The sequence below is a fragment of the Pristiophorus japonicus genome, chromosome 17 (assembly GCF_044704955.1).
Source record: "Pristiophorus japonicus isolate sPriJap1 chromosome 17, sPriJap1.hap1, whole genome shotgun sequence".
NCBI lineage: Eukaryota > Metazoa > Chordata > Chondrichthyes > Pristiophoridae > Pristiophorus > Pristiophorus japonicus.
In genome coordinates this window covers 124,863,893-124,880,594 of record NC_091993.1, presented here as the reverse complement: position 1 = coordinate 124,880,594, position 16,702 = coordinate 124,863,893, and the positions used below count along the sequence as shown (strand labels likewise).

At 43.5% G+C, this 16,702-nt stretch overlaps 1 protein-coding gene across 2 annotated transcripts in view; it reads left to right on the top strand.

The window, feature by feature from the left end:
- rap1aa (RAP1A, member of RAS oncogene family a) overlaps positions 1-16,088 on the top strand; it is a 121,177-nt gene extending 105,089 nt beyond the window's left edge. For both annotated transcript variants that reach the window (XM_070859242.1, XM_070859243.1), the window contains 3 exons: positions 10,072-10,215; positions 12,387-12,502; positions 15,467-16,088. In XM_070859242.1, the coding sequence (XP_070715343.1) occupies positions 10,072-10,215; positions 12,387-12,473 (231 nt within the window). In that variant the 3' untranslated portion in view covers positions 12,474-12,502; positions 15,467-16,088. The remainder of the gene's footprint in view (positions 1-10,071; positions 10,216-12,386; positions 12,503-15,466) is intronic.
- Positions 16,089-16,702: the final 614 nt, after the last annotated feature.

Here is a 16,702-nt window from a genome sequence, read left to right as displayed (position 1 = left end):
AGTTTGATCACGAAGAATGGGGCTATATCTTAAGTGCTTTGCATGTGTATTTGGTTTCAAAAGGGGTGTATAAATTGCATTCTGTTGCCTATGTGTTCTATTTATAAGGGCATAAAACCATCCACAGAGATCCAACTTCCAGACCAGATTTTAGTGCATTACCTTGATAAAACTTTAGTACTTTGGTTTTTGCATCTTACGACTGCAATATTCCCAGGGTCCAGTAGAGAATGCAGTGTCACTCATTCCCCGCCCAAAATGTTCTGATACTTGAACAGTTCTGTAATTTTGAAAGGCACAGAATTCTACCAGATATAAGGTTTGGTGAGTCAGTATTTACTGACATTAGTATATCCTAAGATTCAAGGCAGTGTTTATTGACATGACATTAGCATATCCTAAGATTCAAAGAGCTTCCAGGTGTGTGAAACAAATGATGCTGGCAATAACATTGCTAGCAAGTTAGTGTAGCTCAGACTGGATTATACATACACCTTCTAATGACTGCAGATGCTGTACAGTATAACTGTACAGTAGTATTAACTCTTGCAAATCTGTCTTAAATTGATGCAGAGGCAGTCATGGGGAGATTCCCCCCTCGTTTTCTAAACTAAGTCCCATCTTCGAGTTCATGCAATGTGTTGACCACTTCTATTCGGTCTTATTAAAACTGAGGTTTCATTTTGTGGGAACTTGCAGTCACAGAAGACAGCTGCATGCTTGTGAAAAGTAGTTGGTGAGTTCATGAAGGTAGGTTGACTGGTATTCAGTGTTCCCTTTAAGATGTGTGACCGTGCAGTGCTCTGGAGGTCCCATGCAGCCAGCTTGCCGGCTTTTAAATGGAACCCACGCATGCATGGAATTTTAAATGGACCACGCAGCCAGTTAAAGGGACTGTGCACCCAAAAAATCAGAGGCAACATTGCTGGTGTCGCATCATTAAAAACAAAAGCGGTCAAGATTTAGAACAATCATAAAATGAACATGGAAGGCTTTGATTAAGTGTTAGTGCTATAACATGGCAGTTTCAAAGGGTGCTGTTTGTATTGTACAACCAAGTGAAAGATACCAGTTTTGTACATTCAGTCCACATGCAGTATAAGATATATGTTGAGTTAATGTCCAATTCAGTTTACAGATATAAATTATTTTAATTTGACGGTGTCATATTGTGCTGATGAAGGCAAACCAGGCACTATTTATCTTCAATTCATAAGCTCTGCTTCGTAACACTGCACCAGCAGAGTCCCATCATTTATTCCAAATACAGTAAGACTCTGCAGTCTAGCTCCTTATGTGGACACGAGAACAGTGTCTGCAAAGGGATATAGATAGACTAAGTGAGTGGGCAATTAGGTGGCAGATGGAGTATAATGTAGAGAAATGTGAGGTTATTCACGTTGGTGGGTAGAATAGAAAAATAGAATATTTTTTAAATGGCGAGAAACTTTTAAATGTTGATGTTCAGAGAGATTTGGGTGTCCTTGTGCAAGAAACACAGCTAGCATGCAGGTACAGCAAGCAATAAGGAAGGCAAATGGCACGTTGTCCTTTATTGCAAGGGGATTGACATATAAGAGTAAGGAAGTCTTGCTACAATTGTACAGGGCTTTGGTGAGACTACACCTGGAGTATTGTATGCAGTTTTTGTCTCCTTATCTAAGGGAGGATTTACTTACCTTGGAGGCGGTGCAATGGTTCACTAGATTGATGCCTGGGATAAAAGGGCTGTCTTTTGATATTGTGTAGAATGGGCCTATACTCTGGAGTTTAGAAGAATAAGAGGTGATCTCATTGAAACAGACAAGATTCTAAAGGGGATTGGCAGGATAGATGTTGAGGTTGTTTCCCCTAGCTGAAGCGTCTAGAACGAAGGGAACATTCTCCGGATAAGGGGTAGGCCATTTAAGATTGAAATGAGGAGGAATTTCTTGAGGGTTGTGAATTTTTGGAATTCTGCCCCAGAGGGCTGTGGATGCGGAGTCACCGAATATATTCAAGGCTGAGAGATTTTTGGAGCCATGGGGAATCGAGGGATGTGGAGTTGAGGTTGATGATCAGCCATGATCTCATTAAATGGCGGAGCAGGCTCACTAGGCCGAATGGCCTACTCCTGCTCCTATTATGTTCTTGTGCAGAAAGATTCCATAGTTTAATGTGTATGTCTTTGACTCGTACACAATTGTTGCTCAATGGGTGCAGACCTCTGCAATAATTGTAATGCCAAAAGACTTTTCTGCTGAACCTTGGTTAATTTACACTGCACTGTAAATGGAGACCAGGTTATTCTCTCGTTTGCTGCAGGAAGTGACTGCGTTTGCACTGTAGGAATGGATTGCGACTCTTTCTCTGCTTCCCCCCCTAAAAAAAAAAAATCCTTGGGGTTCCATGGTGATGGGGAGTAAGTTTGCCTATTGGATTCTGTATTTACACACAAACTCCAAGGCCAGAAACGCTTCCGTACAATGGATCAAATTTCCTGTCGCCTTTATCTAAACTAGTATCTTTTGGGTGGGCGCAGGGAAAGGTGCAGCGTTCCAGTCAAACATTCAGTTACTGGAGCTTCCCAGTAAGGGTTTCTGAATTGCCAAGCTGGGGCCACGGACTCTGTATCCAGCGCATGGCCCAATGAAACCAGTCAGGCAGCCAGGGACCCTCACCAAGCCTGCACTGTCTGCCCCAGTCCCAGGCTGCATTTACCTGCCACCATCCCACAGGGACATTGAACTCTGAACCTGCCCAACTGCAACCTCCCCTGCGATTGGTCCCTCGACCTGACCAAAGCCCCGCCCCCCCCAGCCACGGCCTTCCCCAGATAGATCCTGCCCAGAGTTACTGGACGTTCTCTGGTGGACCCCTCGGGGGAGGGAGGAGGAGAGAGGCGGATTCCCCTGATTGAGAAGCCTTTTTCTACGATGCCTCCAAAGATCAAGGGCATGAAGCGGTCACGTCACCGGTGAAGATAACTCCATGTTTTGCATTATCCAGTTAGTCTCCAGGTGAATTGTTTCATGTGACATTGGGATACATTCTTAAAGACTTGCATTCATTTAGCTCCTTTCATAACCTTGATGCTTTATAACCAGTTAAGTACTTTTGAAGTGTAATCACTAATGTAATAATTGTTTCCAGTGGCTGTATTAATATTTGACAGCAAAGCTGCAGGCAGAGTGTATCAGTTTCTTAGTCCTTCGATATTTTGGTAAGGATTGTTCCATTTTATGATTGTCCTGATGGGGCCAGTTTGCCAGTGAGCCAACTATTGACTAACTTAATTCAGCTGCAAAACCTGATCTGTGCCCCGACAGGGGTCTGTATTGGCAATGCTGAATTGCTGGCTTTTCTGCGTGGATTTATTTCTCCTGTATTGGGAGGGTGACTAACTCTCAAGCTTCTGCCAGTGTCACTGCCTAACCTATTGCTAGGTGATGCACGAGTTTCTGAGATCAGACATGGTGTGGCTCAAGACCTTGAGGCATCGTGTCCTCCTATTCCGTGGCTCTTGCGTGTTCTTCTTTTTGCAAATCCTACACTGTTGGTTTTAATTGGTTAATGTGATACGGTTAAATATTGGCCCAGAATTTGCAGTCTGCTTCCCACAGGCGGCTGCCGCCGACCGCAAGCATTTCTACGGAAGTACCTACTGGTCCCGGAGGTTCGGACACCTCTAGTTCGGGGCCTCTATGTATGTATAGGCCTGCGTAGAGGTCCACCTACCCCAGGGACGTGAGCGGTTCGTACGCATCGCTGGGATCATGTGGGCTGACCCACGTGATCCATCAAAATGGGGCTATTCCCATTATTACTTTTGGTGAGTTCTGTTTCTATGGAGCTGCCATAAATAGACACACACATTACATACATTTAAAAAAAAAAACCACATTACTTATTTAAAATGCAATTTAATTAAATATTATACAATTTATTTTTTTGAATTAAAAGTTATAACAGGGCTAAAAATAAACTTGCCTCAATGGACAGGGTTTTTAATATATAAATGAGTGATCACATTATATATTTTTTAAAGCTCCTACACTGGTCAAAGCAGGCCTTGTATCTGCTTTTACCAGGTGTAAGAATTTACATAAGAACATAAATAGGAGTAGGAGTAGGCCATACAGCCCCTCGAGCCTGCTCCGCCATTTAATACGATCATGGCTGATCCGATCATGGACTCAGCTCCACTTTCCTGCACGCTCCCCATAACCCCTTATCGGTTAAGAAACTGTCTATCTCTGTCTTAAATTTATTCAATGTCCCAGCTTCCACAGCTCTTTGAAGGGCATTTGCTGAGCAACTCTCCGACCACGGAGGCCATTTTTCCTTCGGATGCGGTGGGTCTGACAAGATTCTTGACCGATCAAGTTCTGGGTTTAGGACATGCGCTTCGCACTGTGCGCCCGTAGAGGCCGCGAATTCAGAATTTTACCCTTTGAGCAAACTTTCAAAACACAATTCAGTTGCCATTTTAATGTCCGGTTTGAATACCATTATAAATTTCCTGTGTCCACTTTGATGGAGCCTGCCTATGCTAACTTGTTAATGCTATAATTGCTCTCTCGCCCGTATAGGTGCTGCAGCTGCCCTGGCTGATGTGATAGTTTACAAAGGCAGTCTCCGTTATCTATATGGATATAGATTATCTATATTGACCTTGGTGTCCTTGGCCATAGGCCACCCAAAGTGGAGGAAGTGCATTTGAGAGGGCGCTGAGCTCTGAGTATCGTCGCCAAGTGCAGGCAGCGGAAGGAGCGTGCGGCAAACCAGGCTCCCTGCCCACCCTTTCCCTCAACGACTATCTGTCCGACCCATGACCGAGATTGTGGTTCTCGTATTGGACTGTACAGTCACTTAAAAACTCATGCTAAGAGTGGAAGCAAGTCTTCCTCGATTCTGAGGGATTGCCTATGATGATGATGGATATAGGATTTTATAATGGAACAATTGAAGAGTAATATGTATGGATGTTCAGTCAGCCCTTTGAATATTGTGAATCATTTGTAGCTCTTGTTGTGGTAAGTCTGCTGGTAGAATGTGTGCAAATCCTGTCCTATTTGACTCTAATTAGGGCAATGAGTAAAAACTAGTAACACAAAGTTCTCTGAACTGTGCTGTCTGTGTGGCTTTCTTGGCAGGTAAGGTTTCCTAAAAGTAAGGACTGAAGCAATCTTGCCAGCTGTACATCTCATAGTCCACTCATTTACTGCATTTAGTTTAAAAGTTGAGCAGATCTATGCAAACAGCATGGTGAAGCTGAGGTAGAAGGAGGTTCTTGCTGACTTGAAAGAAAGACTTGAATTTATACAGCTCCTTTCATGACTACTGGACGTCTCAAAATGCTTTACAGCCAGTGAAATACTTTTGGAGTATAGTCACTGTTGTAATGTGGGAAACGTGGCAGCCAATTTGCACACAGCAAGCTCCTACGGACAGCAATGTGATAATGACCAGATAATGTGTTTTTATGTTGATTAAGGAATAAATATTGACCACCGAGGATAACTCCCCTGCTCTTCAAAATAGTGGCAGTGGATCTTTTACGATCACCTGAGGGGACAGATGGGGCCTTGGTTTAACGTCTCATCCGAAAGACAGGGCTCCTTCAGCACTGCACTAGTGTCAGCCTCTTTTTTTTTGTATGCTCGAGTGGGACTTGAACCAACAACCTTCTGACTCCGAGGGGAGTCTACTGCCCACTGAGCCACAGCTGACACTAAACTGGTTCTTGGTTCTCGAGTTGTAAATAATGCAGTGTGTATCTCTGACAGAGATGCAAGAGGCAATTTTAAATGGCAGTCTTTGGAGCAAGTTGAGAGTTTGATATGTTAGCATACATTATGGAGAATTGCATTTTAGTCTCGTCTATCCTAACGCACAATTAAATCACTGGTTGAATTATGTGGTCTTTAAAAACTACTGCTTCATGTGTCAATCTGCTCTTAGATTAAAATGGAATGTAGTCACCAGAGATTTAGCTCTGCTGTTGACTGACTTGGAATTCTGGAAGAAGCTTGGTGTATTTAAAGTATATTTTGATATAATTGTCATTTTTTTCATAAAGATCACCGCTTTCTGCCAAGCTGACTATTTTATCCAGAACGAGTAAAGTTTGTTGGAATACGGTGCAGTTTGCATTTTTACATTTTGTTTTGAAATGTTCATTTCTGAAAAGATTTCGGGATGGGTTTAACTGGGTTACTTAGAGCTGGGACATTGGCTTGGTCTACACATTTCAAAGATTCTGCCAACTTCCTCATTTCAGTTTCTGATTAAAATCAAAAAGCAGTTTGATTTTTTTAGATGTGATTAGGGAAGTTTAAAATTACCGGATGCACGCAGTGACTGTTCGAAAGGAGTAGATATTGACTGACTGGTGACTGAGTTCACTTCTTGCATCAGCTATAATATCTGATCTGTTCGTGGTGGGGTGGGAGAAAGAGGATGAGCTTTCGCTATGTGTTGGACTGGGGTGAAAGGCGATTTCCTCCACGACACAACTAACAAAATTGTACATCTGTTTATAAAGGGCTCGGTTACACAATTCTTCAAGTCTGAGAGAGGCTCCAGTATAAGAACATAAGAATTAGGAGCAGGAGTCGGCCATACAAACCCTCATGCCTGCTCCGCCATTCAAGAAGATTATGGTTGATCATCGACCTCAACACCACTTTCCCGCCCGATCTCCGTATCCCTTGATTCCCTTAGTCTCCAAAAATCTAGCGATCTTGGCCATGAATATATTCAGAGACTCGGAATCTACAGCCCTCTGGGGCAGAGAATTCCAAAGATTCACAACCCTCCTGAGTGAAGAAATTCCTGCTCATCTCTGTCTTGGCCAACCCCTTATCCTGAGACTCTGCCCCCTAGTTCTAGACACTCCAGCCTGGGGAAACAACCTCTTGGCATCTAAATTGTAGTCTTTACCAGAGGGGTCCATTTGGCCTGTCATGTGTATGCTGGCTCTTTGAAAGAGCTGTCCATTTTAGTCCCACACCCGAGCTTTATCCCCATAACTCTGCAAATGAAGTAAGTGAACTATTTAGGATCTGCCACAGGGCTGATCCTAGCGGCTGTGCAAAGGATTTTTTTATTTGTAGAAAATGACCCATGCACAAATCACAGGCCTCTCTTTCAATTTCCATTTAATGAAGTATCTAAAAAGTGATACAGCTATTATTGTTTAAATCTTCCATGGGATTAAAGTGCAGCAAAACAGATTAAGGAAAAATCTTGAAATGTTGACTCATACGTGCTGTTTTAAAACTGTTCATTGTGCTGGCTTATGCCATAGACCTGCCCACGGCTCGACTGGTTATGTAAGTTTTCAGTTTGTGCAGTAATGCTGAAAAAATGTACTAGTGATCGAGGTTCCTGTAATTACATGCAAGAAACAAATACAAAGACTTTACCTGTTTTTGCCTTGCTGTCCAGTTCCTCCTATTCTGTTTGTCAGAGTATATTTAGGGAGCTTTGTCACTGCAGTTCAGGTTCCAGCCAGGATGAACTTGGTTTGCACCACTTGGCTCCTGCCTAGCTGGAACTTTAGCTGTCCTGTATAGAAGAAAACTTTGCACGTGTCTGAGCACCTATAGGTGCAGAGTTTAAAATAAATTAATTCATGGGGTGTGGGCATCGGCAAGGCCGACATTTATTGCCCTTGAGCAGGTGGTGGTGAACCGCTGCCTTGAACCGCTGCAGTCCGTGTGGTGAAGGTGCTCCCATAGTGCTGTTGGGGAGGGAGTTCCAGGATTCTGACCCAGTGACGATGACTGGCCGATAAATTTCCAAGCCAGGATGGTGTGACATTTGAGTGGAACTTGGAGGTGGTGTTCCCATGCACTTTGTCCTTTTAGGTGGTAGAGGTCATGGATTTAGCTGGTGCTGCAGAACTGTGTCCCAACAGCTAGAGATTTAAATGTTGAGTGGGGAAGGAAGTGTCCCTGCTCGCGATATTAGAGTTGAGGTAAGGCAAGTTTTAAAGCTCGCCCTGACTGACTATCCAGCACCTTATCGGTTTGGCAAAGCACTGGATGGTGTCAAAGCAGAGCAATGCAAGGTGACTCCATCCTCTCCCCAGGAAATGCCTCGCACTGTATCAGTCTGAAGGCAGGTTCGAGCCCTGATTCTGGAATTATACTGCAATGCTGTATTGGTGGAAATCCAAAATCTCCATGCAGATATTCAACGTGCAGTGTATACCCTCTAGCTATTGTAAGCACCTTTCACAACCACCTGACATCCCAAAGCACTTTACAACCAATGAACTACCTTGTATTAAAACAAAGTGTAGTCACTTATAATGTGGGAAACGTGGCAGCCAATTTGCGCACAGCAAGTTCCCACAAACAGCAATGTGATAATGACTGGATAATTAGTGACGTTGATTAAAGGATAAATATTGAACAGGACACCAAGGGGCATTCCCCATATCACAATAGTGCCATGGGATCTTTTACGTTCACCTGAGAGCAGACAGGGCTTTGCTTTAGCATCTCATCCAAAAGTATTATATTCTAACCATTTTTCTTACTGGAGTCAAAAATCTTTCAATTATATATTAAAATTTGTTTGTGTTCCTACCTTCCATTTTAAAGTGACAGTGCTTTTTAATTAAAAAAAAAAATTCAATTTGGGGGAGGAAAACGTGTGACCGCATAATGATTACTGGACTCATAACCCAGGGGCCATCAGTACATTTCCCACTATGACCAGTTAAATTTAATTCAATAAATTTGATATTTTATGGGCTAGAAGCAAGATAAAAGATCACGAAATTTGCTGGATTATCATTAAAGCTCCAACTGGTTTACTAACTTCATATAGAGAACTGCATCTGTTGCCCCAGCCCTCTGACCTACAGGTGACTCCAGTCTACAGTATATAATTGACTATTGATGTACTGTGAAGTGGCCTCGCCAGCTTCCGTTCAGTTGTAAATCAATTGCTGCAGAACGCAATCCCAATATTGAATGGCCATCAAGGGATCATCAGCAACACGGACTGCAGTTGTTCACGGGGAAATGGCATCACCACCACCTCCTGGACAATTGGGGATGGGCAATAAATGCAGCATTCATGCAACCCACATCCAAGATTTCATCATGAGAAATGTGTTGTTTTAAATTGGTACCAGTTTTTAGCCTTAATGGCAGTTTCGTGCCAAGAGATTTTGATCCATATTCAAGTCGTCGTAAATCAGGAGAGGCCTGTTCTCTCGGGAATGGTCATGTACCCGGAGATTTATTAACTCACTGCCTGGTCCACAGAAGCTCATTAGAACCCTTGTAAGCTCAAGCCAGTGGGACGACTTATCTAGGAAGGTTGCCACGCTGTGCTGTAGACCGGCGATGCAAACCCTCATCTAAATTTTGGATTGCTGTTCTCAGTAAATGGATACAAGGCTTGACGTTTTATGACTGAAGCTTGCCCAAACCAATTAGTGCTGCAACTGTGAGGTGCTTGTGTTGCAATAACCAAGGCTTTGGTATGAGCAAAATTGATCGGAATGTCTCTCCAGTGCCTGAACGAACTCACGTTGGAGAAACCAGGCAGCAATTCCACTGCAGTCATTTCAGGAACAGGCCGTCTGTTAATGTAGGTTTGCCGGAATGTTGGCCTATTTCACCAGCCATCTAATTGGTGATGCGATTATTGAGTTATGTGGTAATTGGATACCTTGTTCTGGGAAACTTAGTGCTAAGATTTCCAGTTAAAATAAATGCAACTCCCTCCTTAATTTCACATTCTAATTTGGAAAAAAGAGAAAAATCAAGTAATTTAGTTGATACCATGGGGCTTGCTGCGTCTGATGGGAGTCTGGTCATTTAGGCATCCACCATAGCTTTGAATCTCTGACACTTCTTCTTTAGAATTGAAGGCCATTGGGATGGGAGTATTCCAGTAAGTAGAGTATAGAGCATTCGGCTTTTAATTTCACCCATTAACCAAATCGTACAGATCGGTAAAATTGATGTGATATAAATCTCTGGATTTTGGATGTTGAAATTTGACACCTCCGAGTCTCTGCCTCATTAGTAACAATAGCCTGACGGTGCTTGCATTTCTCTCCAGGTTCCCATGATTCTGGTCGGCAACAAATGCGACTTGGAAGATGAGCGAGTAGTGGGCAAAGAACAGGGCCAGAACCTAGCAAGACAATGGAACAACTGTGCCTTTTTAGAGTCCTCTGCAAAGTCAAAGATCAATGTTAATGAGGTAAGGTCAAATGCCCACACCAGGGTGTTGCGGTTCACTCTGAAGTGAGTTTGGCTGGTCTCGGTCCAGAATTGTTCCTTGGGGTCATTGGTAATCTCATTCCGAGAGGAAAGAGCACGGACGATGTGAGAAATGGGGAATTGTCACACTGGTGCAATAGGTTGGGTTAGGGCACATAGGTGGGTGGGGGGAGAAAGGGGAGCTTCACTTTTTATATCTAACCATGCTGTACCTAGCCTGGGAGTGCTTACTGCTGACACTTGGTGCGCACAATGGAAGGCACTGTATTCCCCAGTGACTGTCTCCTTACACTAACCGTGCAGACAGAAAACTTCACCCTGGCACAACATTTATGATTATAGTGCATTGAGCACTATATGTCCTTAAGTTCCCATCAGGTACAAGGTGAATGACTGCTGCCTTCTCCAGTACAGAGTATCCTTTACAGCCATTGGGCAGCAAGCTCACAAACTATTTTTAGTCGAAGGGTGCAATATATTTTAATGTGAACTTGGTAAAGCTGACCTCCATGTGTACGGTCTTGTGCTAGAGTGCCATGGTTTGACGCAGCATGGCATAATGTGGGTGATGCTGATTAAGTGTTTCTCGTGTTGTGTGGCATGTACTGGAAATGCGTGAGTTTGTGCTTGCCTTGCCGTTCCCATTCTTGGGCAAGATGATGGCACCTTTTGCCTTCTCCGTACTACTTGCCACTCGTCCTGAATTTGCCTCTTTCCTGTTTGTGCTTTTGTCCCCTTTATCCAACAGTTGGATCTTCAAATAATTCCCTGGATTAACCGTTTCCATTCCATTTGAGTAAGAACATAATGATTCTGAGCTACCCCTTGAGCCTGCTTCGCCATTCAATAAAATCCTGGCTGATCTTCGACCTCAACCCCACTTTCCTGCACTATCCCCATATCCCAAGATTCCCTTACTATCCAAAAATCTATCGATCGCAGCCTTGAATATACTCAACGACTCAGCATCCGCAGCCCTCTGGGGCAGAGAATTCCAAAGATTCACCACCCTCTGAGTGAAGAAATTCCTCCTCATCTCAGTCCTAAATGGCCGACCCCTTATCCTGAGACCCTAACCCCTAGTTCTAGACTCTCCAGCCAGGGGAAACAACCTCTCGGCATCTACCCTGTCAATCCCCCTCAGAATCTTACGACACTTGGGTGATCCGAAATAATTTTCGGGAATTTTTTTAAAAAACTTTCCTTTGACAACACAGGAACAATCTTGTGGGGCCCCCTCGGCTGGCAGTGCTTGGCTGTTTCAATCTGGGTGAGCACTGGTAAGGCTCAGCCTGACCACAGCACTATTCAGCTTTAGGATGGAAGCCTCTACTAACTTGGTAATATATTCTTTAACTTTAATCATCACTTTGCAATGACTCTGTGGTCTACGTAAAGCCAGCTATCATTCCCAGATCACTTTCAACTTCTGTAACTAATTCCTCACCATTCATGTTCCCCATTGCTTCTTCCAGTGTGGAGGATGAGACATATTGCATTTCATCTGCCACAGGTCTGTTCCATTGCAAATATTGTGTAGGCCCTTCTGTAGCTACTTGGATGCTTCATCAGATTCCTTGCCCCCTAGTTTAGTGTCGACTGCAGATCTACCACATAAAATTATCGAAGTTATTTTTGTCAATAAGCAAACATAGAGCTTCCAGCCTAATCCCTGAGACATCTCCCAAGACCAACATCATTTCCCCCATTGCCATTGCACGTGCTCTCCCTTGCGCTCTTCAACTATTTAGAAATCTATGTATACCATATCATAGAGCTCTCCAACATTATAGGGGTGTTACTTCAGAAATGTCAAGTAGGTAGTTCAGGTAAAATCATCTTTTAAAATGTGTTAGTTGCCACTTAACAGGTTATTGATCCGAAGAAAGACTTGCATTTATCTAGTGCTTTTCATGACTGGTTTGTTTCTAAATGCATCTGAGCCGATGAGATAGTTTAGAAGTCTGGTCACTGTGGTAACGTAGGAAGGACGCCTTGATTTTGCTTAGATGAAGTGTTTCTACACTGCCGCCTCGTTATACGGCAAAATGATGTGCAGCACCTTGCCCCATCATAGAGTTTGGAGTGAAACCTTGCCCCCATCCTCAATCTTGTTTGTGTACAAAACAAAATGTGTTTTCCTCTCTGCAGATCTTTTATGACCTGGTCAGACAGATCAATAGGAAAGCGCCGGTGGAAAAGTGTAAAAAGAAGAAATCCCAATGTATGCTGCTTTAAACTTCTGCTATGCAGCAGGTCTGAGCCAGGTGAGGATGTATTGGGGTCATTGTTCATCACACCAGGGATTACTGTTGGAATAACTCTTGTCTAACTATGACCATGCAATGTTGTTTGTGTGGGGGGCACAGCTTTGGCTGCAATTCTTCTTCACTTTGCAAAATTTCAGTTCATTTCAACTTTTTATTTTTGACCGGGTGGGTTCTCGATTGGCTATGCTGCTGTCTAGGCTTCAGGTCCAGGGGTCAGAGCAAACACCAAGAACTGTTTGAGGAACAGATCACTCGTACTGTACCTTCTGGAACAGCACTTGACCAGTTCTGATGAAGGTACCCCCCCCCCCCTGCCTTTTTTGATGCTGATTGGCTTACTGTGTTTCTCCCAGATGTAGAAACATAGAAATTTACAGCACAGAAGGAGGCCATTTAAGCCCATCGTGTCCACACCGGCTGACAGAGCTGGCGTATTCTCTCTTTTTAATTATGCCAGACCGAAGGAGATTGGGAGGCTGTAAAAGGGTACATTGTGTTTCATGCACAGTGCTCGAATACTAGTTCCTGGTATAAACTGCTTTATGCTTCATTTGAAGGAATCTACTTCAATTTTCGCACTGGCAAGTTGAGGCAGAATAGAATGTCAAAATTGAAATTCTATTCAAATAACAAAGGAGAAACTTGTCTCCCAGACCCCCTGGAGTGCTTCACGTACAAGGGATTGTTTTGAGGTGTAGTCACTGCAGTGCAAAGAAAATGGCTGATCTGTTTGCCTACATATATGCCCCCCCACCCAAGCAGCCCATGGTGAATTAATTCTTGTCCAGGGCACTGGACGGAATTCCCTGCTCTCTAAAATAGTGCCAAGGGGTTTTCATTGTCCACTTAATCCACCAGATTGGGGCCCAAAGTGACTGTGCGGCACTCCCTCAGTACTGCACTGTGTACTCACCCACTCCAGTCATTGCATGAGCTTGGCCCTACAACCTTCAGAGGAGAGAGAACCACCAGCTGAACTAAGCTGACAGTATTGAAAATGATTTTTCCCAGACACAGTGGTGAAATGTCCTGTGTCGCAGAAGCTAGCAAATGTTGGCACACTGTGTACCATGCTTGGTACGGCAGCTGACCATAGCGAAACTAGCTGAATCTATCCACGTCAACGACCCACATTTATATAGCCCCTTTGGCGTAGTAAAATGTCCCAAGAAGCGATTATCACCGCATCACATGAGATATTAGGACAGGTGACCAAAAGCTGGTCAGAGATTTTAAGAAGCAGCTTTAAGGTGCAGCGATGTTGAGAGAGGGAATTCCAGAGTTAAGAGCCAGGCAGCTGAAGGCACGGCCGGCAGTGGTGGGGTGAGGAAAATTGGGGATGTGCAAAAGGCCAGAGTTGGAGGAGGGCAGAGATCGGAGTGTTGGGCCATTGTATAATGGTGGTGCTGTACTATTAATGTATCTAGGCCATGTTCTGTCCTTTTTTTGACTTATGTGCTGAATACATTTGCCACTTTTTGCATAACTGGTGTGAATTTGAGCTGTGTCACTGGTCTCGTGCTTTGATTAAAATGTAGCACTGCACAGAGACCTTGAAGAAAAGTCAGAAGCAAGAATGTGTTTTATCTACAGTTCATATTGTGATGTGCAGCGCCCTCTGCTTTCTAGTCACTTCCTGTAGACATATTTTGAATAACTTGGTACATCTCAAAACTGTATCGTATCCTGGTGAGGTTAGTGGTATAAAATTCCTGATTGGATTTTCAGAGCTGGTTCAGAATTAACTCTTAATTCCAGTTTGCTGATCTCCGGTGATCCAGTGATTAGGCTGATCGGTGTTTTGACATGTAGCAGTATGTAAACGCCCTGATCATATGAACAACTTCCTATGTTTAACTTGCTGCAAAGAACAAAGTGAACGCTGTTTGTTTGTGTTAGCCCTCCCACTACCACTGGCTCCATCTTACCACCGCTTCAGATTGACCAACCCTCCCCTTCGACAGGAACCAGCTGTATCAAGCACTCTGGATAACTAGAGCTTCTCTGGTATTAGTATTTGTGTGGGAGTGTTCAGGGTCAGAGGAAAACACTATCATTCTGTCTAATCCTTCAAAAATTCTCATGTCTCTCGTAACCCTCAGTTGTTTTCTCTGCCAACTATCCATCCAGTTCCTCTTGAATTTAGTTACTGGTTCAACCAGTTCTGCCTGACCTTTGACCATTGGCCATCCATTCGGAGACTTGATGAAGAATTCTTAATTAGCAGCCCGGGCCCGCTATCAAGATTGTGATCATTTTGGACACTGTTTTTGAGTGAGGTGTTTGTAAATGTCTAATATATAAACCGGACACCAAAAGTTTATTTTAAATGAGTCCCTTTTCCCACTTCTGTATGCTGTGGTGATCTTGGTTGTTGAAGCTACTAAGTTTTCCGATGAATTAACCAGTGCAGACAGCATTTACGAGGTTGTGTCTAATCTCTTTTTTTTTAGATTGATTGCTGGGATGAGAGAAAAGAGATGGAGTAGATTGGGCCTCTACTCTTGAGTTTAGAAGAATGAGGTGATCTCATCTCATTGAAACACAAGATTCTGAGGGGGATTGACAGGGTAGATGCTGAGGTTGTTTCTCCTGTCTGGAGTGTCTAGAACTAGGGCACAGTCTCTGGATAAGGGGTCGGCCATTTAGGAGTGAGATGAGGAACTTCTTCACTGAGGGTTGTGAATCATTGGAATTCTCTACCTCAGAGGGCTGTGGATGCTGAATCATTGCGAATATTCAAGACCTACTCTAGGGGAATCGAGGGATATGGAGATCAGGTGGGAAAGTGGAGTTGAGTTATAAGATCAGCCATGATCTTATCAAATGGCGGAGCAGGCTCGAGGGGCTGTGTGGCCTACTCCTCCTTTATGTCTCGTGTTCTCTCTATTAAACTTGTTTGTTTTAAATGTGAATCTGTGGTTGTGCGTGACGAGCTGTGCTGTTTTTGATATTTTCCAGGTATGAAGAACTGTTGCCTAATTGGAAATGCCAGCATTCCAATTTCAAAAAAAAAATTAACATATCTGAAGAGGCTTCACCCGTTTTTATATCTTTGATTTAAAGAGATCTCCAGACGACAGTTTGCACATACTGTTCCTGAAATTTGCCATGTGCATCGCTTGAACAGACAGTATTTTCACCTTTTTGCATAGTGGTTATAGCCAATGTGGATTTAATGATATGAGTTTAGTTGTATGATTATACAAAAAAAAGCATGGACACATTTCCAATGTTGTAGAAGTTGCCAGTGAAATTAAGAGTTGATTACATATTGGCCTTTTATCATTGCACCTCTCCCTATCAAGCACTAATAGTTCGATGATAGTTTTTGACATTTTTAGTCCATTTTGATCCTTGATGGACTTATCCCAACAGTTAACATCTACTTTTGGTCATTGTGACTCCGTTTTATATTGGGAAGTTACAAGATCACCTTACTTTCACTATACAATTGTATTCTGATTAAAGATGTTTTGTGCATAATGCTTTGGAAAAATGGGTCTTTTATAGGAAAACTGTGGAAAGCTGATTTCTATGTCTCTCTCAAAGCTGAAATATATTATACTAAACCAACTCTAAACTGGCTTCCTGGGTCTCATTTGTTTCCCTTCCAATCTAGGTTTATTTTTTGTAGAAATTTACAGCGCTGAAGGAGGCCATTTCGGCCCACTGTGTCTGCGCCGGCCGACAAAGAGCCTTATGGCCCTCGGTCAGCAGCCCCTGAAGGTTACCGATAAACCAATGAACAATGGCAGAAAGGTAAAGCGCACCCATCCCAACCAGTCCCCCCCCACACAACTGCGACATCCCTTATACTGAAACATTCTACACACCACCCCAACCGGAGCCATGTGATCTCCTGGGAGAGGCAAAAATCAGATTTTAAAAACCCAGGTCAATTTGGGGGGGGGGGAAAAAATCTGGTAAAATTCCTCTCCGACCCATCCAGGCGGTCGAAACTAGTCCAGGAGATCGCCCTGGCCGTATTCGATTCCCTGCAGTACTTACCATTACATCTGCGCTGGTCAACAAGAGGTTAACCAGTGTAATCCCAATTACCAGCTCTCGGTCCGTAACCAAAAATGTACGTCAGTGTTGCACTGTGAATATGGCAGGATGTTTCACTCTAGGATCTGGGTCCCTTGGAGATTCTGGCACTGGTGTGCTGCATGCACAGTGTGCCTCCTTCCCCAC